The sequence below is a fragment of the Budorcas taxicolor genome, chromosome 13 (genome assembly GCF_023091745.1).
Source record: "Budorcas taxicolor isolate Tak-1 chromosome 13, Takin1.1, whole genome shotgun sequence".
In the NCBI taxonomy this organism is placed as follows: domain Eukaryota; kingdom Metazoa; phylum Chordata; class Mammalia; order Artiodactyla; family Bovidae; genus Budorcas; species Budorcas taxicolor.
The window spans coordinates 42,822,084-42,846,728 of NC_068922.1; the positions used below are offsets into that span (position 1 = coordinate 42,822,084).

At 38.8% G+C, this 24,645-nt stretch overlaps 1 protein-coding gene across 1 annotated transcript in view; it reads right to left on the reverse strand.

Annotated features, from left to right (window-relative positions):
• Positions 1 to 23,068, reverse strand: part of TASOR2 (transcription activation suppressor family member 2) — a 62,310-nt gene extending 39,242 nt beyond the window's left edge. Inside the window, exons 1-5 of the mRNA XM_052650882.1 lie at positions 22,998 to 23,068; positions 10,624 to 10,757; positions 3,662 to 3,807; positions 3,275 to 3,370; positions 2,134 to 2,206 (exon numbers count right to left, since the gene is read on the reverse strand). Of these exons, the coding sequence (XP_052506842.1) occupies positions 2,134 to 2,206; positions 3,275 to 3,370; positions 3,662 to 3,807; positions 10,624 to 10,757; positions 22,998 to 23,020 (472 nt within the window). The 5' untranslated portion in view covers positions 23,021 to 23,068. The remainder of the gene's footprint in view (positions 1 to 2,133; positions 2,207 to 3,274; positions 3,371 to 3,661; positions 3,808 to 10,623; positions 10,758 to 22,997) is intronic.
• Between the last annotated feature and the right edge of the window lie 1,577 nt (positions 23,069 to 24,645).

A 24,645-nucleotide genomic window follows, 5' to 3' on the forward strand; every position in this document is an offset into this window, starting at 1 on the left:
GGCATATTGAGTGCAGCACTTTCACAGCACCGTCTTTCAGGATCTGAAATAGCTCAACTGGAATTCCATCACCTCCACTAGCTTTTTTCATAGTGATGGTCATATATTTCATTCATTTTACTTGAGCCCAAAACTATAAACATACATATCCAGTAGTGCTATCTTATCATCACACCCAGCATGTGAAGAAGAATGTGTATTTGTAGGAACAATGCAGCCTCTACTCCACACCTCCTACTGAAACCAGGCTCTCAGAACATCAACAATAAACTCATGCAACTGTCACATAGAAAAATGGCCTTGATTTTTAGAGGTATATGCTGAGGCCTTTGCTTGTAACTCACTTCCACATTTTTCAGGAAAAAAAACGTTTTTAGATAAATGAAGAGGATTAATGTGAAACATTATCTGGTAAAGGTAGGTGATGGGTATATCATACCATGCTACTTTTTTCTACATTAACATTTTTCATAATGAAAAGAAGGAGATGTTAAGAAGAATAGGGGAAAAGAAAAAAGGTTTCAGGTAAACTGTTATTTGAGTTGTGAACTTATCCTCTTTCATGTCCTTTAGGATAGCTGAATAGAAGTTTAAAAACATTTCCTACACACAGAGTTACCATACAAGCCAGCAATTCCACTCCTAGGTATAAACCCAGCAAAAATGAAAATAGTTGTCCACATAAAGACCGTATGTACCAGAATATACACAGTAGCTTTTTAAAATAATAGCTAAAAAGTAGAAACGAAGTGTCTACCAACTGCTGAATGGATAAGGAAAAAGTAGTACAATGGAATATTATTCAGTCAAAAAGCGAATCAAGTACATGCAACAACATAGAGAATCTCAAAAACACTGAGTAAAAAAACAGTTACTCACAAAAGGTCAGATATGATTCCATTTATACGGAATGTCTGGAATAGGTCAATCCACAGGTGCAAAAATGAAAACAGTGGTTGCCCAGGCTGGTGGGAGGGGAGGGGACTGATGAAAACGGTCTAAAACTGACTGTGCTGACTGTTGCACAACTCTGAATGCCCTAAAAGGAACACTGAACTGTATACTTCAAATGGGTGAATTGTATGGTGAATTTTATCTCAATAAAGCTGTTATTACAAAGAAAGGGCCAGCAAGAACCTAGCCATGAAGCCCCCTAGTCTTTCTCACCCCTGATCTCCAACTTCTACAGCATCTGACACTGCTAACACCCCTCTGGACACCTTCTGCTTCCTGTGAGACTCCACCTCCAGATTCTTCATCCACTGGACTGCTCTCAGCTCTTCCTCTTCCTGTCCTCGCCCCATGTCCCCATCCCTTGGTCCCATAACCATCTAAATAAAAGTTCTGTTCTTCACCATCTGTGCTGCCCCATGTAACAATATCTTTGGCTTCAACTAACATGCACCCTCTGCCACCTTGAGCCCCAACCTCTAGTCCTCATCCCTCTTCCAACTGTTTTCATCAGCAGCAGGATAGCTTCCAGAACACTTATGATGACCTACTGTTTCTCAAACAGCTTACTGAAGTAAGTGTTCATTTACTGCGAGCTTACTAGGTGTAAGCTCCATGCTAAGCACTTTACATAGTCTCATAATCCTCACAACAAATCTAGAAGATAGTTTTATCTATTTACAGATGAAGAAAGTGAAGCTTAAAGAAAGTAGGGCTAAAGCACATTCTTAGTGATAAGACTACCTTTCTCCTGTAACTCATCAGCCTGTTTAAAATCTCTCCTCTATTGATAATATCAATGCAGTGCAAATTTAACACTTCATATTTGATTATTTCCTTTCTCTACTCCTCACATCCCACAGCTGCCGTCTTTGGTCAGTACCATCTATTCTCTATTCCTACTGCCATATGATAGTTAGGAGGAAAGCCTCCTTTAGCCCCAGATGATAGCACTGACCTCTTGGCACTGAAAGATATCTTCTAGTCCAATTATCTTTTAAAAGAGAGAACTCTATTAGAAAACCTTAAGTTCTTAGATTCAAAGCTCATGTATATATTTAAAGTTCTGATTCCAAAGATTATTTATCATCAATGAAACTAGCTTTTAATACAGACTCTTATGTAACTAACTAAATTCCACTTCACCTTGTAAAAGAAATTCTCCTTCCTTATAGACCATACCTTTCGCTGGGTCTCCCAGAGTGGTGATAGCACTGCTGCCCACACAGAGTCCATGCTGACATACCAACTTCGCCTTCAACAAAAGATCGGACTTTGCTTATATCATGTTTTGGAGTCAATGAAATAACTATAATTTACATACAAACTTTCAATACAGAATCTGTACACTATGTGCATTCGGGGCACAAAGCAAGTTTCTGTATAGCAATTGTGTTTCAGTTAATATTAACAATTTAAACTTTTTCATGAAATTTTACCATTTCTGCTAACGAAAATGTCATTGGCAAAACCAAATTAAACAAGCTCACAGATTAGTCCTCTCCTGAAGATTTCTTTTACAATTACAGCTTGGGAATCACAAAATTTGAAAATGCCTTACCCTCAGATGACCTTTATTTTTTCTTAAAGTATGAACCCCTAACATATCTTATTTGGAAGTCAACAACTAAGTAAATAAACTCTCTGGTATTACTATGTAACCATAAGGTACATGCTAATGTTCACTATCCTTTAGCAAATCTACCCCCATTCTTTAAAAATCATGATCCCAACCAAAATACTACCTGTGATTTACTTTAAACTGGATCACAGATCTCTGGCACTGATGAAAGTGTATCTAGAAGTCACACACATCTTTGGAGACATACCTGCACACAGCAGTTTCTTTCTCCACAATTTAGGTATAAGCAACAATATATATGTTCAATTTTCAAAACAGCATGAAACAATTCCAAGTAACTAGAATGCTGAAAGTGTTCATTTTATCCCCAAAACCATGTAATTTAAACTTGAAAAAACTTCCATGAGAAATAGAAGATATCTATGTAAACAATGATCCAGAATGGAAAAATATCCATTCACTCCACCAGAAGGCATTATTAATACTTAAGAAGTCTGTATTAATCGAAATCTCACTACAAGCTTACAAATGTATTTAAGATAAAACTAAAGAAAACCTTAAAAAGTTGTAGAAATCAAATCTCTTTCATGAGATTTCATTGTCATTTACACTGCTACCTAAAAAAGACTGATGAACTGGTAATGTTACAAGTTTTATAGAATCAATGTTTAACTTTAACGACATAATTAATTTTGTACCTTAATATTATAAAATTAATTCTCTAAAACCAAATTTCCTTACCTGATTTTCAGTTTCAAACAGAAGAAACCCGTAAGTTTCTTGAAGTTCTTCGTGAGTATAGTTACTTGCTTTTTTTTCTTGGTAAAAAGCTTTGTACTGTTTAGAGAATAATCAAATGTTATTAACATGTTATTTTGCCTTCCAAATTAATTTTTTAAAAATGCATCAACTGAATTCCTCCTGCTAAAAGACTAATGAAATTTATTATTTTTCTATTCCCTAGAATATATTATAATTACCTTTCAAGTGATGATTACCAAGGATCGTTTATCGTGCTAAAATGTGATAGCTAAGAAGAACTAGGCTCAAATATAAAAAATGATGGGTCTATTTCTTCAAAACTAAAATAAAACTAACCACAGACACAGTGTGTACCAAGCACCTCACCTCATTTAAGAAAATGTCATTTTTCACCAAAGTCACTTCACTGTACTGAAAACCATGCTCAGATGCAGAGTCCAAGTAAGAAGTATGGAGAATTGAAACTGTCCTCTGGAAGAGAGAGTCTGAACTCAAGGATACTGTTTCAAAAACTGTAAAACACAAAAATAATGCAACTGTTTAAGATAACCAAAGGCTGGGGAAAGTGGCACACTAAATATCACTGACCAAGTCATTCATTTCCTTCCTGCATAACAAAGACATTTCCATTATGTTCTGGCTATCATATCTGGACTATCTTCAAAGACCTCATACTTAATGAAAATAACCTAAATGGATTATAACAATGGATGAATTACTTTTAATGCAAGAGTAAATCCCTTTAGGTTTAAAGCTGGGTGCTGTAATCAAGGCTGTAAAAGAGATGCATCTATAGTGTCAAGCTGGAGGTCAGCGACTGCTTAGATCAATGCTTCTTGTTCCTAAGTTTTTGTAAATCTAGGCTACATTTTGGAGAAGGCAATGGCAACCCACTCCAGTACTCTTGCCTGGAAAATCCCATGGACAGAGAAGCCTGGCAGGCTGCAGTCCATAGGGTCGCTAGGAGTGGACGTGACTGAGCGACTTCACTTTCACTTTCATGCACCAGAGAAGGAAATGGCCACCCACTCCAGTGTTCTTGCCTGGAGAATCCCAGGGACAGGGGAGCCTGGTGGGCTGCTGTCTATGGGGTCGCACAGAGTCAGACATGACTGAAGCAACTTAGCAGCAGCAGCAGGCCACATTTTGACAAACTTAACCTTCCCAGTGGCTCACCAAATCTACAGGGAAGTTTGTGAGGTTCCACGGAAAGGGGCTACTACTGCACACTCATTTGACCCTGGAGTACAGGATGAAGGGAGCAAAGGCTAATAGGAGTTTTGCCAAGAGAATGCACAGGTCATAGCAAACACCCTCTTCCAACAACATAAGAGAAGACTCTACACATGGACATCACCAGATGGTCAACACCGAAATCAGACTGATTATATTCTTTGCAGCCAAAGATGGAGAAGGTCTATACAGTCAGCAAAAACAAGACCGGGAGCTGACTGTGGCTCAGATCACGCACTCCGTATTGCCAAATTCAGACTGAAATTGAAGAAAGTAGGGAAAAACCACTAGACCATTCAGGTCTGACCTAAATCAAATCCCTTACGAGTATACAGTGGAAGTGACAAATAGATTCAAGGGATCAGATCTGATAGAGTGCCTGAAGAATTATGGACGGAGGTTCGTGACACTGTACAGAAGGCAGGGATCAAGACCATCCCCAAGAAAAAGAAATGCAAAAAGGCAAAATGGTTGTCTGAGGAGGCCTTACAAATAGCTATGAAAAGAAGAGAAGCAAAAGGCAAAGGAGAAAAAGAAAGATATACCCATCTGAATGCAGAGTTTCAAAGAATAGCAAGGAGATATAAGAAAGCCTTCCTCAGTGATCAATGCAAAGAAATAGAGGTAAACAATAGAATGGAAAAGACTAGAGATCTCTTCAAGAAAATTAGAGACACCAAGGGAACATTTCATGCAAAGATGGCCACAGTAAAGTACAGAAATGGTTTGAACATGACAGAAGCAGAAGGTATTAAGAGGTGGCAAGAATACACTGAAGAACTATACAAGAAAGATCTTCATGACCCAGATAATCACGATGGCATGATCAGTCACCTAGAGCCAGACATCCTGGAATGTGAAGTCAAGTGGGCTTTAGGAAGCATCACTACGAATAAAGCTAGCGGAGGTGAAGGAATTCCAACAGAGCTACTTCAAATCCTAAAAGATGATGCTGTGAAAGTGCTGCACTCAATATGCTAGCAAATTTGGAAAACTCAGCAGTGGCCACAGGACTGGAAAACCAGTTTTCCAGTTTTCATTCCAATCCCAAAGAAAGACAATGCCAAAGAAAGGCAATGCCAAAGAATGCTCAAAATACTGCACAACTGCACTCATCTCACACACTAGTAAAGTAATGCTCAAAATTCTCCAAGTCGGGCTTCAATAGAATGTGAACTGTGAACTTCCAGATGTTCAAGCTGGATTTAGAAAAGGCAGAGGAACCAGAGATCAAATTGCCAACATCTGCTGGACCACTGAAAAAGCGAGAGTTCCAGAAAAACATCTACTTCTGCTTTATTGACTACTCCAAAGCCTTTGACTGTGTGGACCACAATAAATTGTCGAAAATTCTTCGAGAGACGAGAATATCAGACTATCTGACCCGCCTTCTGAGAAATCTGTATGCAGGTCAAGAAGCAACAGTTAGAACTGGACAAGGAACAACAGACTGGTTCCAAATTGCAAAAAGAGTATGTCAAGGCTATATATTGTCACCCTGCTTATTTAACTTATATGCAGAGTACATCATGAGAAATGCTGGACTGGATGAAGCACAAGCTGGAATCAAGATTGCTGGAGAATTATCAATAACCTCAGATACACAGATGATACCACACTTATGGCAGAAAGTGAAGAACTAAAGAGCCTCTTGATGAAAGTAAAAGAAGTGAAAAAGTTGGCTTAAAACTAGACATTCAGAAAACTAAGATCACAGAATCCAATCCCATCACTTCATGGCAAATAGATGGGTAAACAGTGGAAACAGCGACAGACTTCATTTTTGGGGGCTCCAAAATCACTGCAGATGGTGACTGCAGCCATGAAATTAAAAGACACTTGCTCCTTGGAAGAAAAGTTATGACCAAACTAGACACCATATTAAAAAGCAGAGACATTACTTTGCCAACAAAGGTCCGTCTAGTCAAGGCTATAGTTTTTCCAGTAGTCATGTATGGATATGAGAGTTGGACTATAAAGAAAGCTGAGCACAGAACATTTGATGCTTTTGAACTGTAGTGCTGGAGAAAACTCCTGAGAGTCCCTTGAACAGCAAGGAGATCCAACGAGTCTATCCTAAAGGAAATCAGTCCTGAATATTCACTGGAAGGACTGATGCTGAAGCTGCAACTCCAATACTTTGGCCACCTGATGCAAAGAGCTGACTCATTTGAAAAGACCCTGATGCTGGGAAAGACTGAAGGCAGGAGGAGAAGGGGACGACAGAGGATAAGATGGCTGGATGCCATCACCGATTTAATGGACATGAGTTTGAGTAAACTCCGGGAGAGTTGGTGTTGGACAGGGAGGCCTGGCATGCTGCAGTCCATGGGGTCACAAAGAATCGGACATGACTGAGCAACTGAACTGAACTGCACACTCAGCAAACACATCAGAAATTGTTTTTCTCTGAGCCTTCCTCACCAGCCTGGAAATGTCTACTGAATTTTACTTCTTATGGATTGTACTAGAAAATCATCATTTTATGAAAATAAAAATTCATTACTTTTTTTGAAAGTGCTTTTTTCAAACCATACCCACGTACCATCTGAGAGATGCTAGGCTACCTCTCCTATGAAAGCCATGTTTCCTATAGTTGAGAATTAATGACCCAATCAAGCAATTCTCCTAGTTGGGCCTTTGTCCTTTTTACGAGTCCTCACTCAGCGAGAACTGAGACTAATGAAGTCTCGTAACATTTAACTGCTTTGTTTACTCCTTTCTATTTGGACCCTCTATTCTCTTTAACAAGGTGGGGAAAAGGATACACACAGATTACTTCTAAAGAGAACAGAGTAATGTTTATAACACTGGAAGTTTTGACCTTACAGTATAAATAAGTATGTTAATATGGTTTCCTACTTTTATCAGAACTCAGCCAATTACATTAAAGTTCAAAAGTTGGAGAATATAAGCTTTTTAAATAAAATTAATTTATGAACAACAGATTTAAAAAAAAACCCTAAACTATTAAATTAAAACAAACATTTCAGTAAAATTAATTTGTACTAAACTGTCCTAACACTTTAATTCACAAGGTAATTTGAAAATGCTTTTAATAACAAAACTTCCTAGAATTGAAAATAAAAGATTATAAATAGGAAGGAAGGAAAAAAAAAAGATGAAACATTTATTTTTATTTTTCCTCAGTTTCATCTTCTCTCTTTCAATATTTATATAATGAAGTGAAAGTGAAAGTCCCTCAGTCGTGTCCAACTTGCTTTGTGACCCCATGGACTGTAGCCTGCCAGGCTCCTCTGTCCATGGAATTCTCCAGGCAAGAATACTGGATCAATATACCAGTGTTATTAAAAAAAGAAAGAAAAGAAAAGGATATTCTGAAGAGCTTCAAATAGCAAAACACTAATGACAGTAATTAAAAAGCTATGGCTTTGTTCACTTAGGCTCCATATCTGTGAAAGATTTTGCTTACAAGATACAAAAGTTCTTGTAGTTCTGGAAATGAACAAACTATGATTACCAACTATCTTAAATTGTACGCAATGTTAACAGATAGGCACAGATTTTAAATTTCAGAAGTAGTAAATACTACATATTTCCCCAATTTTGAGTGTCAATGCACAATAATAAACTGAAGGGAGAAATAATGCAATTAAAAAAAAAAAAACAAAAACCTGTCTAACACAGTGTGGGGAATACAGTTCCCAATAAAGCTATGACTAATGGTAATGATTTAAAATAAACAAGGCAGAACAAGTAAATCACTTACTTTGTACTTTCATATTGTAATTTCTAAGACTATTTACAGTTAAAAATGCTTCCCCTTTTAGGTTAGCACTTAATAGCCATACATTATAAAAGTAACAATTTTTACAGTTGACAGAAGGAAAAGCATATCAAAAGAAAACTTTATGGAAAACCATGGTAAATCCTTCATCTTTTATGATTTCATAATAAATAACCTTGATTATACTCTCAAGAAAGTACAAGTTTCCTGCTCTTTATGTAAGGAGATAGATAAGAATGTTTATTGAGAAGTCTCTGCCCACACAACGCACTCTCATTTAACCCCCTAACAAGTGTACAAATCAAGGAGCACTAAATAAAAGGATAGTTTTATCTTTTTTGCTGAGCAATACACATGCTTTATAAACCATTCAAGAGTATCAGAATATTAAGAGAAAGAAGTGGGGGCTATTCCACAAAGAAATTTAAACAACATCTAAGAGGGTAACTTGAAAAAAATCTGATTGTAAAGTGTAAAGAGTACCCTGTAAGACTTAAGTGACAAACAGAGTGCATACGGAAAAAATTTAAGTTCAATCAAAATGGCTGTAAAAACTGAGTTAATGCTCTTTACTGTAGCACCTGGCTTTGGGTATATTTCTCTTGCCTGGAAAATCCCGTGGACGGAGGAGCCTGGTAGGCTGCAGTCCATGGGGTCACTAAAAGTCGGAGATGACCGAGCGACTTCCCTTTCACTTTTCACTTTCATGCACTGGAGAAGGAAATGGCCACCCACTCCAGTGTTCTTGCCTGAAGAATCCCAGAGAGTGGGGAGCCTGGTAGGCTGCCATCTATGGGGTTGCACAGAGTCAGACACGACTGAAGTGCCTTAGCAGCAGCAGCAGCTCTGCTATTTCTGGATTTTATCTTAAAAGTTAGGTCATGCTTGACACAAGAAGTTGGACTCTGCTCACAGTGCCCTGAATCATCTCCCCCATCTCAAACTCCATCAGGGATACTGAGTGACTGACACGAGGGACACTTCTTTCTCTTAACTTCTAGTAGGAGAGACAAGGAAATTATAAACCAATTTCTCATGCTATGTCACAAGCATCTGTTTTCCATTTTATAAGCATCTGGTCTGAAAGCAAATAATGAGATGAACAAATGGCAACAACTTAGGTGTCACAATAATTCTAACAGAAACTAACCAATTCTACAATTCCCCTGGACATATCCTGTCTGTGATTAAGCAATAGCATTTTCACTCTAGATGCCTATATAGTTTATCTCCTCGGTTATTTGATAGTTGTTGAAGGAACAGCCCAGTCCTTAATCACCTAATCTGAAAAGGTATCTCTGATACCTTTAAGATATCAAAGGACTGCCAGTTTAAGATAAATACAACTTCTTCAGAACACAGTTTGTCAGGGAGTAACAAAAACTTAAAATGGGCATACTAAATAACCATTTCATTCCTGAAAATCTATTCTTCAGAAATAGTAGCTAAGTGCAGAGGTGATAAGTACAAGGATGTTCCACATACCAGCACCTGTTAACACGAAGAACAATGGAGATAACCTAAGTGAAAGTGAAAGTCGCTCAGTCCTGTTGGACTCTTTGCGACTCCATGGACTATACAGTTCATGGAATTCTCCAGGCCAGAATATTGGAGTGGGTAACCATTCCCTTCTCCAGGGGATCTTCCCAACCCAGGGATCAAACCAAGGTATCCCACATTGCAGGCAGATGCCTTACCAATTGAGCCACCGGGAAAGCCTTGGAGATAACCTAAACTGCAATCAACAGGGAAACACCTTGCAACTATTAAATAAAGACAAAGTAAATCTGTATATACTAATGTACAAAGATATCTACTGTATACTATTGAGTGAATAAATGCATTATATAATGTTATTTTTGTAAAAAAAATTATGTGTTTCAAAGTATACAGAAAAAGATCTAGAAAGAGATAGGAAATCCAACAGTTAACAGTGTTTATGCCAATGGTGACTGGGGAGTGGACAAAAAAGGAGACCTTGTACTTTTACCTTACATATGTTACTACAATTTATATTTTTCTTATATAAGCATGTATTACTTCTACTATTTAACATAACTTAAAATCAAGTAAAATAAATAATAATTTCAAAGAAATACAGAGTGACAATTTCTCTTGAACACATATTTTCTGATGCAATTTGAAAACTTAATTAACCTTAAAAACTTAAAAAAACTTTAAAAACCTATCAATTTTGGACTAATAATTACAAAAATTTTGCAGCTACTGGAAATTATAATTTTTTTCAAGTCCTTGCATTTACATGATGTAAATTAAAATTTTAAAAATTGCATTGTTCAACTCTGGATTCATTAACAGTAACTTAGACCATTTGTTTAATACCCACTCTTTTCTGATATGAACCCTGTCTCAGTCTTCTCTAAGAGGGGATGCAGCTGGGAGGGTGGTCTTAATTCATTTTCACCAAGTATACCCCCAGAATTCTTGACATACTCCTGTTCTCTGTTAATGTCAAAAATGCTAAAACAAAAAAAGAAAAAATTAAATCATAAAGTGAGTAGTTCTATTTTGGGCATATCTACTATATAAATAAATGTTTACTGAGCATTAGGTACAATTTTGTAATATTTACTTTGTCAAGGCTCCAGAGCTAAAGGCTAAAGTTCTACTGATTTGCTCTATAAGAAGTAATAATACACATAAACTGAAATGTTGTTTCTCCAATCCTTTAATTTCTAAAGGAAATTTTCTTCACAGAAATAAATAGAAATCACTTTTGCCTTATTGAAAAAAAACCTTTCAGACAAGATCAGGGTGGTACAGTCCTAGATGGGGAAAAAAGCCTCTCAAAGTGAAGAGATTATAGAACCACACCCATGTTCTACTGATTGGAAATAATAAAATCAAACAGAACACAAATAAAACTTCTCTCTACCCTTAAATCCAGTTCAGTTCAGTCGCTCAATCGTCTCCCACTCTTTGCGACCCCAAGAATCACAGCACGTCAGGCCTCCCTGTCCATCACCAACTCCCGGAGTTCACTCAAACTCATGTGCATTGAGTCGGTGATGCCATCCTGCCATCTCATCCCCTTCTCCTCCTGCCCTCAATCCCTCCCAGCATCAGGGTCTTTTCCAATGAGTCAACTCTTCGCATGAGGTGGCCAAAGGATTGGAGTTTCAGCCTCAGCATCAGTCCTTCCAATGAACACCCAGGAGTGATCTCCTTTAGGATGGACTGGTTGGATCTCCTTGCAGTCCAAGGGACTTGCAAGAGTCTCTCCCAGCACCACAGTTCAAAAGGATCAATTCTTTGGTGCTCAGCTTTCTTCACAGTCCAACTCTGACATCCATACATGACCACTGGGAAAACCATAGCCTTGACTAGACAGACCTTTGTTGGCAAAGTAATACCTGTTTTTTAATATGCTATCTAGGTTGGTCCTAACTTTTCTTCCAAGGAGTAAGCGTCTTTTAATTTCATGGCTGCAATCACCATCTGCAGTGATTTTGGAGCCCCCAAAAATAAAGTCAGCCACTGTTTCCCCATCTATTTCCCATGAAGTGATGGGACCAGATGCCATGATCTTTGTTTTCTGAATGTTGAGCTTTAAGCCAACTTTTTCACTCTCCTCTTTCACTTTCAGCAAGAGGCTTTTTAGTTCCTCTTCACTTTCTGCCATAAGGGTGGTGTCATCTGCATATCTGAGATTACTGATATTTCTCTCAGCAATCTTGATTCCAGCTTGTGCTTCTTCCAGTCCAGCGTTTCTCATGATGTACTCTGCATATAAATTAAATAAGCAGGGTGACAATATACAGCCCTGACATATTCCTTTTCCTATTTGGAACCAGTCTGTTGTTCCACGTCCAGTTCTAATTGTTGCTTCCTGACCTACATATAGGTTTCTCAAGAGGCAGGACAGGTGGTCTGGTATTCCCATCTCTTTCAGAATTTTCTAGTTTATTGTGATCCACACAGTTAAAGGCTTTGGCATAGTCAATAAAGCAGAAATAGATGTTTTTCTGGAACTCTCTTGCTTTTTCCATGATCCAGTGGATGTTGGCAATTTGATCTCTGGTTCCTCTGCCTTTTCTAAAACCAGCTTGAACATCTGGAAGTTCACGTTTCACGTATTGCTGAAGCCTGGCTTGGAGAAATTTGAGCATTACTTTACTAGTGTGTGAGATGAGTGCAACTGTGTAGTATATGATTCAACCTTCATTAAATGAAACGGTTAGTGCTGACTATTATGTATCTAGTACTATGCTATACCTTGGATTTCATGAGACAAATGAAACTGTCTCATTGAAAAAGTGTTTACAATGAAAGTGCCTGTGAAGCCCAGGGATCTTAGAATGTGCTCACAAAATATTCCTAGAGTGACCTCTGGGAAGCAAGGGTTGTGTCTTCTGGTGACAGTGGTCTCAAAGAGGAAACCAGTTGAGTTGGAAACCTCTTCCACCTCAAAGAGGTGGAAGTCAAGACCCTCCCAAGCCAGATTACACTTGCAAGTTACAAGAGGAGTAGCAATAAAGGCACCATATTTTTAAAAACAATCCTTGGATGAAGGAGCAAAGGAGGGAACCCTGAAGACTGAAAACTGCTCTGTTGCATCACTACACTGGACTCAAACACATCTTCAGAGCTAGAATAAGATGAAGGCAGAGAGAGAGTATCTTTTCCTTTGTCCTTTGTGAGAAAACTTTCCCAGAATTCTCTCTGCAGGCGGCCATTCTCACCTTACTGGTCAGAACTGAGTCACGTTTTTACTAAAACAGCCACGAACCAAGGAGAGTAGAATTACCGTAATGAGCTTAGAGTAATATTCACATAGCCCTACCACTCTCATCCTCCCATGCTACTCCTGAAGCATGAAATTCCCCCCAAATCTAGGCAAAATTGTGATCTGGGGGAATGTAAGAAAAGGGGAGATAATTATTGGAAGGCGGTCACTGACATCATCACACTAAGGTCTTAGAACAAGTCAGTGGTAGGTCTACACTAGAATCCTGGTCTCCTGACTCACAACTTAATTCTCCTCTCGACATAATGAATGGATACTATCAATACTGCTACTTTTCTAAAGAATTTTAAATAAATCAACACAACTCCACCTCAAATCCTTTTTGAAAAAAGGTATGTATAACTATACATTATTTTTTTGTAAAACATATTGAATTTCCCAAATAATGAACTGCTTGCAGTTCCTCATGTGTATCATGCTTCTACTTCTGCATCTGCTCCTACTTCTATTGCCTTGAAAACATATACACTAGTGCGCCCCCTTTTTTGGCTTCCTTCAGATTTCAAGTATCAGTGCCTCTCTGAAACACTTCATGACATATCCCATCTCAATGACAGTGGCTGTTTGTATCATTATGTACCCACTGTATCGTGTTCCAGATTCTAATTGGTGTGGCTGTTTTTAGGAGAGTTCTTCAGCTTTATTATCTAATCTCTTCCTGTTTTCTGAATAATTCCTCTTTTAAAAAACAGAATCTCTTCTTTCATGTAAGTTATATCTTCTTTTTTCTCTTTAAAGACACTATTGTTTCATTTTGTTAAAGTTTCTCCTGTTACTTGCAGTAAATCTAATTTCTACCAAGCTCCTTTTATTTTCTACCTGTTTATTCCTGCTTGGTCTCTGTGTTAGAGACTTCCAACAAATGACTGGTGATCCTTGGCTGTCTGTTTACGTTTAACTGTGAGGCACTTAAAGCTGACTGAAAGTCTAACGCATGAGCACCACTTCCTGACCAGCAGCCGTCATTCCTGCAGGAGATCTGATGGTGATGCAGCTGCTGATTTAATCAAGTCAACTCAAAAAGTCCTATCTGTTAAATATTTTGTTGGGGGTTGAAAAGTTTCCCCAGAAAAGAATCCTTTAATACCCTGTTGAGGGGAAGCATAAGTGGCTCATATGGTAAAGAATCTGCTGGAAATGCAGAAGACCCGGGCTTGATCCCTGGGTAGGAAAGATTCCCTGGAGAAGGCAATGGCTACACACTCCAGTATTCTTGCCTAGAGAATCCCATGGACAGAGGAGCCTGGTGGGCAACAGTCTATGGGGTCACAAAGAGTCTGACATAACTGAGCAATTAACATACTATAACACACAAAAGCTTGACTACTAGTTCTGAGAACCACGCAGAACAAGACAGCTCTGGTTTCACCATTCCATATGTTAACTTTCACTTAATCCTTATCTTTATTTAGGATCTTCACCCCAACCTCAGTTATCTAGAGCCTGCCTAGTTCATGTCTCCTGACTATAAACCTTCAGTCTTCTGTCAGGGTAGAAGGAAGGTGGCTATCTGGGTATGTGGAGTGAAGAGGATCAATCACTTCTATTTCTATTCCACCGGTATTTCTACCTTGAATAAAGCTTGGTACCTCTATATCCTGATCCTTTCCCAGATTCTGTGAAGGAAATCAGCTTGCTTCTCTTGTTAGCTTATTCTCTTCAGCACTGTCTAATCCACTAAATCATTTAGTACTTAACTACCTTCTTTCCATGAGCTTCCCCATAGAAAGTGGCTCAGTGGTAAAGAATCTGCCCGCAATGCAGGAGATATAGGTTCCATCCCTGGGTCAGGAATATCCCCTGGAGGAGGGAATGGCAACTCACTCCAATATTCTTGTCTGGGAAATCCAATGGACAGGGGTACATGGTGGGTTACAGTCATGGGGCCGCAAAACAGCTGGACAATACTGAGAGACTCAACAACAACAACTTCCTTCTAGTTTCCCAAATATTGATTTCATTTATCTTGTCCTTCCTCATTCTCTCGATCTTTGTGGATTTTTATCTTTATTCTTTTACTATAATCTTAGCGGGATTTCCAGAGGAGTGAACAATTGGATGTGTCATGTAACTGAAGTGTCTACTTAATATGCCTCAATAAAAAATATGCAATATACCATCTATCATAGTAGCTTCTATTACCATTATTTTTATTTTCATTTTTATAATTATGAAGACCTCATTTTATTTATTTAAGTATTTACCACTGACCTAATTACGTATCAAATCTTCAACAAATATTAAAAGAATTTTTAGTGCCTATGAACTCAATAACCATTTACTCAAATATACGAAAAGAACAAAGTAGATCATCAATGCTATTCTTTTAAAGCACTCAATTTTTCCCCCAGAGTACTTATCATAGTTTATAATTATATAATCATAATTATTTCACCAATGTCTACTACCCTAATAAATCAAGCCCTCCTATGAGGACAGGAATCATGTCTGTTTTGTTTACTTCTGATTACCCAGCATCAGCCCAATGCCTGGCACACAGTAGATGTTTAGTAAATATGCATTTGATAACTGAAAGGAAAAATTATACTTATGTAATCTGTTCTAAAATTCAGAAAAAGGAGCACAGCTTCCCAATTTGTTTTTATAAAGCAAACACTAAAATCTGAAAAAAAAAAAACATAGGAAAGGAAACTACAGATCTCTCTCTTATGAATTGTTGTTGTTCAGTCACTAAATTGTGTCCAACTCTGTGCAACCCCATGGCTTCCCTGACCTTCACTGTCTCCCAGGATTTGCTCAAACTCATGTCCACTGAGTCAGTGATACCATCTAACCATCTCAACTTCTGCCACCTTCTTCTCCTTTTGCCTTCAATCTTTCCCAGCATCGTGGACTTCCTTGGTAGCTCAGATGTTAAAGTGTATGCCTACAATGAGGAAGACCCGGGTTCAATCCCTGGGTCGGGAAGATCCTCTGGAGAAGAAAATGGCAACCCACTCCAATACTGTTGCCTGGAAAATCCCATGGACGGAGGAGCATGGTAGGCTACAATCCATGGGGTCGCAAAGAGTTGGACACGACTGAGTGACATCACTTTCACTTTCATCACCTTCCGAGCATCAGGGTCTTTTTCAATGAGTGGCACTTTGCATCAGGTGGCCAAAGTATTGGAGCTTCAGCTTCAGCATCAGTCCTTCCAATGATGATTTAGGGTTAATTTCCTTTAGGATTGACTTCTTGCAGTCCAAGGGACTCTCAAGAGTCTTCTCCAGTACCACAGTTCAAAAGTATCAATTCTTCAGCACTCAGCCTTCTTTATGGTCCAACTCTCACATCCGTACATGACTACTGGAAAAATCATAGCTTTGACTAGATAAATCTTTGTCAGCAAAGTAACGTATGTTTCTGCTTTTTAACCTGCTGTCTAGGTTTGTCACAGCTTTCCTTTCAAGGAGCAGGTATCTTTTAATTTCATGGGTGCAGTCACTGTCCACAGTGATTCTGGAGCCCAAGAAAATAAAATCTGTCACTGTTTCAAACTTTTTCCCTATCCATTTGCCATGAAGTGATGGGACTGGATACCATGATCTTAGTTTTTTCAATGTGGAGTTTTAAGCCAGGTTCTTCACTCTCCTCTTTCACCCTCATCCAGAGGCTCTTTAGTTCCTCCTCACTTTCTGCCATGTATAGTATCACCTTGATTCCAGCTTGGGATTCATCCAGCCTGGCATTTTGCATGATGTACCCCGCATATCATGAGCACTAGGTCTTTCCTCATGGCTCAGACGATAAAGAATTTGCCTGCAATGCAGGAGAACCATGTTCAATCCCTGGGTTGGGGAAGATCCCTTGGAGTAGGAAATGGCAACCCACTCCAGTATTCCTGCCTCCAGAATTCCACAGACAGAAGAACCTGGTGGGCTATAGTCCATGGGGTTAAAAAGAGTTGGACACGACTGAGCAACTAACACTTTCACCCTGCATATAAATTAAATAAGCAGGGTGACAATATACAGCCTTGACATCCTCTTTTCCCAATCTTGAACCAGTCTGTTGTTCCATGTAAGGGTCTAACTGTTTCTTTCTGATCCACATCCAGGTTTCTAAGGAGACAGGTAAGGTAGTTTGGTATTCTCATCTCTTCAATAATTTTCCAGTTTGTTGTGATCCACACAGTCAAAGGCTTTTCCATAGTCAATGAAGTAGAAGCAGATGTTTTTTGGAATTCTCTTGCTTTTCTATGATCCAATGAATGCTGGCAATTTGACCTGATTTCTCTGTCTTTTCTAAACCCAGCTCATACATCTGGAAGTTCTCAGTTCATGGACTGCTGAAGCCCAGCTTCAGGATTTTGAGCATAACCTTATTAGCATATGAAATGAGTGCAATCATCCAGCAGTTTGAACATTCTTTGGCACTGCCCTTCTTTGGGAGTGGAAGGAAAACTGACCTTTTCTGGTCCTGTGGCCACTGCTGAGTTTTTCAAATTTGCTGACATGCTGAGTACAGCACTTTAACAGCATCATCTTTAAGGATTTGAAACAGCTCAGCTGGAATTCCATCACCTCCACTAGCTTTGTTCGTAGTGATGCTTCCTAAGACCCACTTGACTTCACACTCCAGAATGTCTGACTCTAGGTGAGTGACCACCCCATCATGTTTATTTGGGTCATTAAGATATTTTTTGTATAGTTCTCCTGTTTGCTACTTCTTTAATTGCTTTTTGCAATTCTTCTGTAAGGTCCTTACCATCTCTGTACTTTATCATGCCCATCCTTGCATGAAATGTTGCCTTGGTGGTGGTGGTTTAGTTGCTAAGTCGTGTCCTACTCTTGTAATCCCATGGACCACAGCCTGCCAGGCTCCTCTGTCCATGAGATTTTCCAGGCAAGAATACTGGAGTGGGTTGCCATTTTCTTCTCCAATGTTCCCTTGGTATCTCCAATTTTCTTGAAGAGATCTGTCTTTCCCATTCTATTCTTTTCCTCTACTTCCTTGCATTTCTCTTATGAATACTAAAATCCTAAAATATATGTACTGGCAAAGAGAATCCATGAGGAACTAGAATGACAACAGAGGTTAATTAGGGTACATTCTTGAAGTGTATGACAAACCACACTAATAAGTCAAAATTATCACGAGGGGCTGCTGGAGCATAGAATGAAGGTGGAGAGCCATAAGTTAGTGTGTCCAAAGGAAGTTACTGCATCAGTTCAGTTCAGTTCAGTTGCTCAGTCACGTCCGACTCCTTGCGACCCCATGAATTGCAGCACACCAGGCATCCCTGTCCATCACCAACTCCCGGAGTTCACTCAGACTCATGTCCATCGAGTTGGTCATGCCATCCAGCTATCTCATCCACTGTCGTCCCCTTCTCCTCCTGCCCCAATCCCTCCCGACATCAGTCTTTTCCAATGAGTCAACTCTTCGCATGAGGTGGTCAAAGTACTGGAGTTTCAGCCTGAGCATCATTCCTTCCAAAGAACACCCAGGACCGATCTCCTTTAGAACAGACTGGTTGGATCTCCTTGCAGTCCAAGGGACTCTCAAGAGTTTTCTCCAACACCACAGTTCAAAAGCATCAATTCTTCGGCGCTCAGCTTTCTTCACAGTCCAACTCTCACATTCATACATGACTACTGGAAAAACCATAGCCTTGACTAGACAGACGGACCTTTGTTGGCAAAGTAATGTCTCTGTTTTTCAATATGCTATCTAGGTTGGTCATAACTTTCCTTCCAAGGAGTAAGCGTCTTTTAATTTCATGGCTGCAATTGCAGTGATTCTGGAGCCCCCAAAAATAAAGTCTGACACTTTCCACTGTTTCCCCATCTATTTCCCATGAAGTGATACTTCTTTCCAAATAGATGACTTATACAAGTTTTTATTGATGCCCAGTATTTTTTTCATTTATGTAGTATTAATTTGGCCATACTTAGCCTAAAAATAAAACCTGACACTCCCAAATAAATCTGTTCATTTAATGTAACAGAGAAAAAGTCCTACCATAAACTGTCTAGAGGAAAGAAAAGCTGATTACAAAGAAGTACTAATATATAGGTGTGTCACACACACACACATATATAAGGCCTTAAGAACATATACTATGATTTAAATGGTGGTTATCATCTGTATAACACTTAACAATATCTGATCTTTTTCTTGTTTATTTGATTATGTTCCCACCACTAGATTATTATAATAGTTTCATGAATACAGAGTATCTTTTTCCATGCTGTACCCCAGTGGCCAGAACAGTGCCTGGTACAGTTAGGTTTCAATAAACATTCACATAACCAGCAAATCAATCAGTATTCCAGATCACTTCATTTCCCTACTTAAGCCCTGAGACCCCACTGCACACACTGCTCGGTGGCCCTATGAAATCCAGCCCCTGCTTACTCCCTCCACCTTACCTGATCCACCTTCCTACTAAGGTCCAGCTACCCTGGTCTTTCCATTCAAGCTCTTTGCTCTTCTCAGGCCTTTGCCATTGGTGATATTTCTGACTGGAATGCTGGGTCTTCTGTTATGCCCGTGACTTAGCTCCCTCTCTTCTTTTACTGAAATCTATAAGTTATTTCCTCGGATGAACCTCTGATTACCCCCAACTAAAGTAGGCATTTTCTTTGAAGCACTCACTACTTCAACTATCTTGTCAATTTACGTTTGAGGTGTGTGTCCCTCTTCCCCACCAGAATGGAAGGTGCACACAGGTAGATACTGTCTTGCTCACAAAGCCCCCCAGTACACAGGAGAGCTCCTGGACCATGGTACCCAAAACTCTACCAAGTCAGCTTTGAGTGCATCAAATACAGCTAATTTTTTTTTTTTTACAGCTTTATGTATTACCTGAAATTTTATGTAAGCATAAATATAATCTGGGGAAATAAAGCTATTTTCATTTTGGAAAAAAAAAGATCTCCCATTGCCCTAAGTAGTAGCAAATTAGTTTTAAAAAATGAAGACAAAGCAAACAAATGGAAATAGCATTTCCCATAAGCCCAAACAGTAAGAGACCCATAAGACAAAGCTCCTGTATTTAAAACAGAAGATACCATAAATGAGAAACATATGATTTTCATAACAATCTTAAAATATATAAAAACGTCTGCCATGCACAAAAGTTTAAATGTTTCCTAACGTCAAGATAATCACGCAGATAAAGAATAAAAACCAAGGTATTCTTGCTATTATTTGGAATCACTGCTTTAAAGGACACAGTTCAAAGGACATCCTAAAATACTACATGTCTACACATACACACACACACACACGAGATGTGAGGAGTGCTGCTATCTTCTATAGCAGCTTGGCAACACACACACACACACACACACACACACACACACACACACACACACACACACGAGATGTGAGGAGTGCTGCCATCTTCTATAGCAGCTTGGCAAGGGTCTCCTCTCTACCATGCTGGCAGAATTCCACCGGTTACAGCAAAGATGCTCCGTAAACCTGACTTCCCAGATGGCTCAGTGGTAAAGAATCCACGTGCCTGCCAACGCAGGACACACGGATTCGATCCCTGAGTAGGGAAGATCCCCTGGAGAAGGGAGATGGCAATCCACTCCAGTATTCTTGCCTGGAGAATCCCATGGACACACGAACCTGGCGGGCTACAGTCCACGGCGGTGGCAAGGAGTTGAACAGACTGAGCCCCTGAGCCCTAGCATCCCGGCGGCACCACCAAAGCTTCACTCCCTAAAGCCCCCCGAGGGTGGGACACCTAGAGTGACCCCTGTGCCAGTCTGCTAGGCACGGGAGGCAAGCAGTTTACCCGCCAGGTGAGCGTCGACCCCTCCTCCTCACCTCATGATGCGTGGGGGAGGGGGCTTCCCTTCGCCCCGCCGGCCCCGCCTGCTTGCTCCCGCCAGGGAAAGCCAGCGTGGTGGGCGGCGCGCACCGCTCCGCGCCTTTAAAAGTCAACCGCGCAGGGCGGAACCGCCAACCCACACCCGCACAGGCCGCCGCGAAGCGGGTGGGAGTTACGGTCGGGGCCGAGTGCGGACAAGCAAGCAGGGCTCCCTCGGGCCTCTGTCTGACGTCTCCCAGGACTCCTAGGTGGACAGTTTTACTGTCATTTTACAATGGTCGCTCCAAGCTTCAACTTCCTGGAAGGTGTCTCCCCCACAGGTTATTCAGTAACTATTCAGGACTGCAGATCGCAGACCTAACCCGAAATCCACATCTTTTCACTACAGTGACCCCAAGTTATTTTAACTCCTCGCTGCTATAAAGCTTTCCAGTTACTGCCTACGTAAACTCCCTGATTATGGTTTCACTGGGCTTTGTTGCGTAGTCGATAAAAATAAACGGTCTACTGGATATGGTTTATGGATATTCCATATATGCCCAGCAGATGCTGATTCCAGCACTCAGGCAGGATTGGGGGTGCTTGTCCCTCCCACTAAGCCACCGCAGCCCTAACAACATCAACTAAAAGTAAAATTGGTGTATGTGTGTGTCAAGTGTCTGGCCTGGTCTAAGGACATCTTTTACTTTTGGCTCATGTTTTAACCAAGTAATCTAACACAACCATATGCATTTCCCGGACCATATCTGCATTTGCTAGAGGAAAACTAACCAGGAGCTCCTAGAGAATCATTGCTGCTGTGGTACTGTACAAATAGAAAGCATACAGGGAAACCTTAGCTCACAAAGCAAGTTACTTAAATTCATAAAGAATTATGTAGATTAATTACTATGTAAAATAGCAAAATAACTTTGGGCATTTAGTATATGCAATGAGAGTACAAATGCCTTCTTTGTAAAAAAAAAAAAAACTTAAATTACTCCCATTGCAAAAAATGAGTTATGGCTTGGCAATATGATATTGTCATTTAACTGTGACTTACTTTTAGACTTAATATTCAATTTTTAAAGATTAGTTTTACATTTTCAAAATTGAATCCTACAATAAAAAAAAAAATTTCTGTGTATCACACAGATACTTATAATCTTATATTTTTCAAATTTTGTTCCCTTCCTTGCTATGCTATGTAAAGTCAACGGATTCTTTGGAGAACACTTTTGCATAGTCAAGATTATGGACTTTTTATTGGAATCACTTCAAAATTTATATGGTGCCATTTTCAGACATCTATAAAAGAAACTCATCTTTGTTCTGGTTCATCAAATTAGGCTAAATTTGTGCTTTAGTATTAAGCTATCAATCTGCAATGAAATGACTGCATTAAACTCATTACTGTATTTACTACAAGGATACTGTTAAGCAGTTTTGTCCTGACAAGAAAATCCTAAGAATAAATTTCTTTCAGGGTCAATGACATTTTAAGACCCGCTGTGGATTATTTTGATTATTACATCTAACAAAAGGGAAAGTGATACCTAATTTATGCCATCACAATTTTTTTTCCCCCTTCCTTAATTGCCACCACCCCTAGATAAATCACATAAAAATGCCCCGGGCAAAGAACAGGACTATTCACTAAGGATGGCTCACAGAGAAGTAGGGGATAACCATAGAGTTGAGCAGGTGCTTTAACTGGTCAAAACAGGTCTCAGGAGTTGGGGTCGTGAATATTCTTTCTCTTAATTAGGGAACAGGTATACCCAAAGGTTCTAAACAGGGTCAGAGGGGAGGGAAGGCAGAGTCTTCAACAAAGAATATTACCAAGGGATTTAGTTACTCAATTAAGTGTTAAAAATCTCATTAAAGAATCTCATTAAGAGAAAACAGAAAGTATGCACCAGACACTTCTTATAAAATTTGTAAATAAAAAAAGAGAAACCAAATTCAGAAACAAAAGGCCAACTGAGTTAATCAATAAAATCCCAAAGCTGATTTTTTTTGGAACAGACAACCTTCAGCAAATATAATCAATGAAAAGAAAAAAAAAAAAATCAACAAAAGGAGGCTAACCACAAACATAGGGGAAATGTCTAAAATTATGAATTATCACATGCTATTTACACTACTAAATTTGAAAATCATGAAAATATAATTTACTAACATTGGTCTAAATGGAAGAAACATCTGAATAAACCAATTATGATGAAAAAACGGAAAGAGCAGTTGCAGTCCTACTCCTCTCCAAAGACCAGTTTCCGAGTTTTATTGTCAAGTTCACTTTTCACTATTCAGATTAACAAAAATCCACCAGTGGCAATGCAGTCTGTTGGGGAAACTGTGGAAAACAAAGGGAAAAAGAAGTAAAAGGCCAGGAGAAAATTACTATGAAAGTCATAAAACATTTATTTATACATTAGATAAATATATCAATAGAATATAAAAATGGAAATCCACAGTCTAGAAATTATAAAGCCAATAAACATATTTCAAAACGCCTCCAATACAAACTTAAGAAAGGCAAATAAGTCCCAAGATAAAAATACAATAAAGCAGCAGAAAGCTAAAAACAAAGAAAAATGTCAAAGTAGCCCGAGAAAAGCAACTAAGGGACTGACAGCTGACTTTTCAATAGCAATAAATGAAACCAAAAGACAGAGAAATGAGATCTTTAAAGTGCTAAAAGAAAACAACTGCCAACCTAAACTGCTATATTCAGCAAAGACATCTTAGGTGATGGTAAAATAAAGATATTTTCAGGTAAACACAAACTGAAAAAGGTTATCATCAACAGACTTTTAGTAAGTTATTCTAAAGCATATAGTTTAAGCAGAAGGAAAAGGCCCTAGATGGATGGTCTAAAAGATAAAATAATCAATGAATAATAGAGAAAGTAGCAAAAATACACTGCCTGCAAAACACAACAATAATTCTAAATGGGTCCTCTTCTGTCTGGTGAGAATATTTTTTATTTATTTATTTTTTGGCTATACTGCATGGCATATGGGATCTTAGTTCCCTAAGCAGGGATTCAACCCATGCATCCTATATCGGGTACATGAAGTCTTAACCAATGGACTTCCAGGGAAGTCCCTGGTAATATTTTTTTAAAAATCAAAATACATGATAAAAACATGTAAGTCATGAGGGGTTGAATTAAGTTAAACGTCTAAGATTCTTGTATTATCTAAGAGGAAGGTAAAAATATTGGTCACTTTTAGATTTTGAAAAGTCAAGGATGCATATTTCTAGAACAACAATAAAAAAGTATAAAACTTCCAAATTAGCATATCGGAAAAATCAAGTGGTAAAAGATATTAAATAATTGAAATGGTAAAAGATATTAAATAATTATTTAAAAAAACAGAAAAAAGAAATATAAAACAGGACAACTAGAACAAAGGGCAACTAAGCAAATATAAATAGACTGTATCTCAGCTAAAAATGTTTTTAAATTGCATTAAAATTCCAACAGATGCTCTTTAAAAGAAACACATCTGAAATACATGTGTTTCAAATCTACAGTTACCTCAAAATAGTTTAATAAATGAAAAAATGGAAAATAAACAAAAAATGTATGCTAGAGATAATCGCAAAGCCATAAAAGGATTCCAGAAAAGGCTAATATAACTGAAAAGCTACAGGCAAGATGAATTAACGGAGAGGGAGGCAGGGAATTGGGAACAGATATATGCAATGTCAGAAGTAATCAGAGAAATGCAGTTGAAAACTATAGTAATAAATCATTTATCTTCCACCAGACCAGCAAAATTTTAAAATGTTGGACAACGCCACATTAGAGAGCCTGGAGA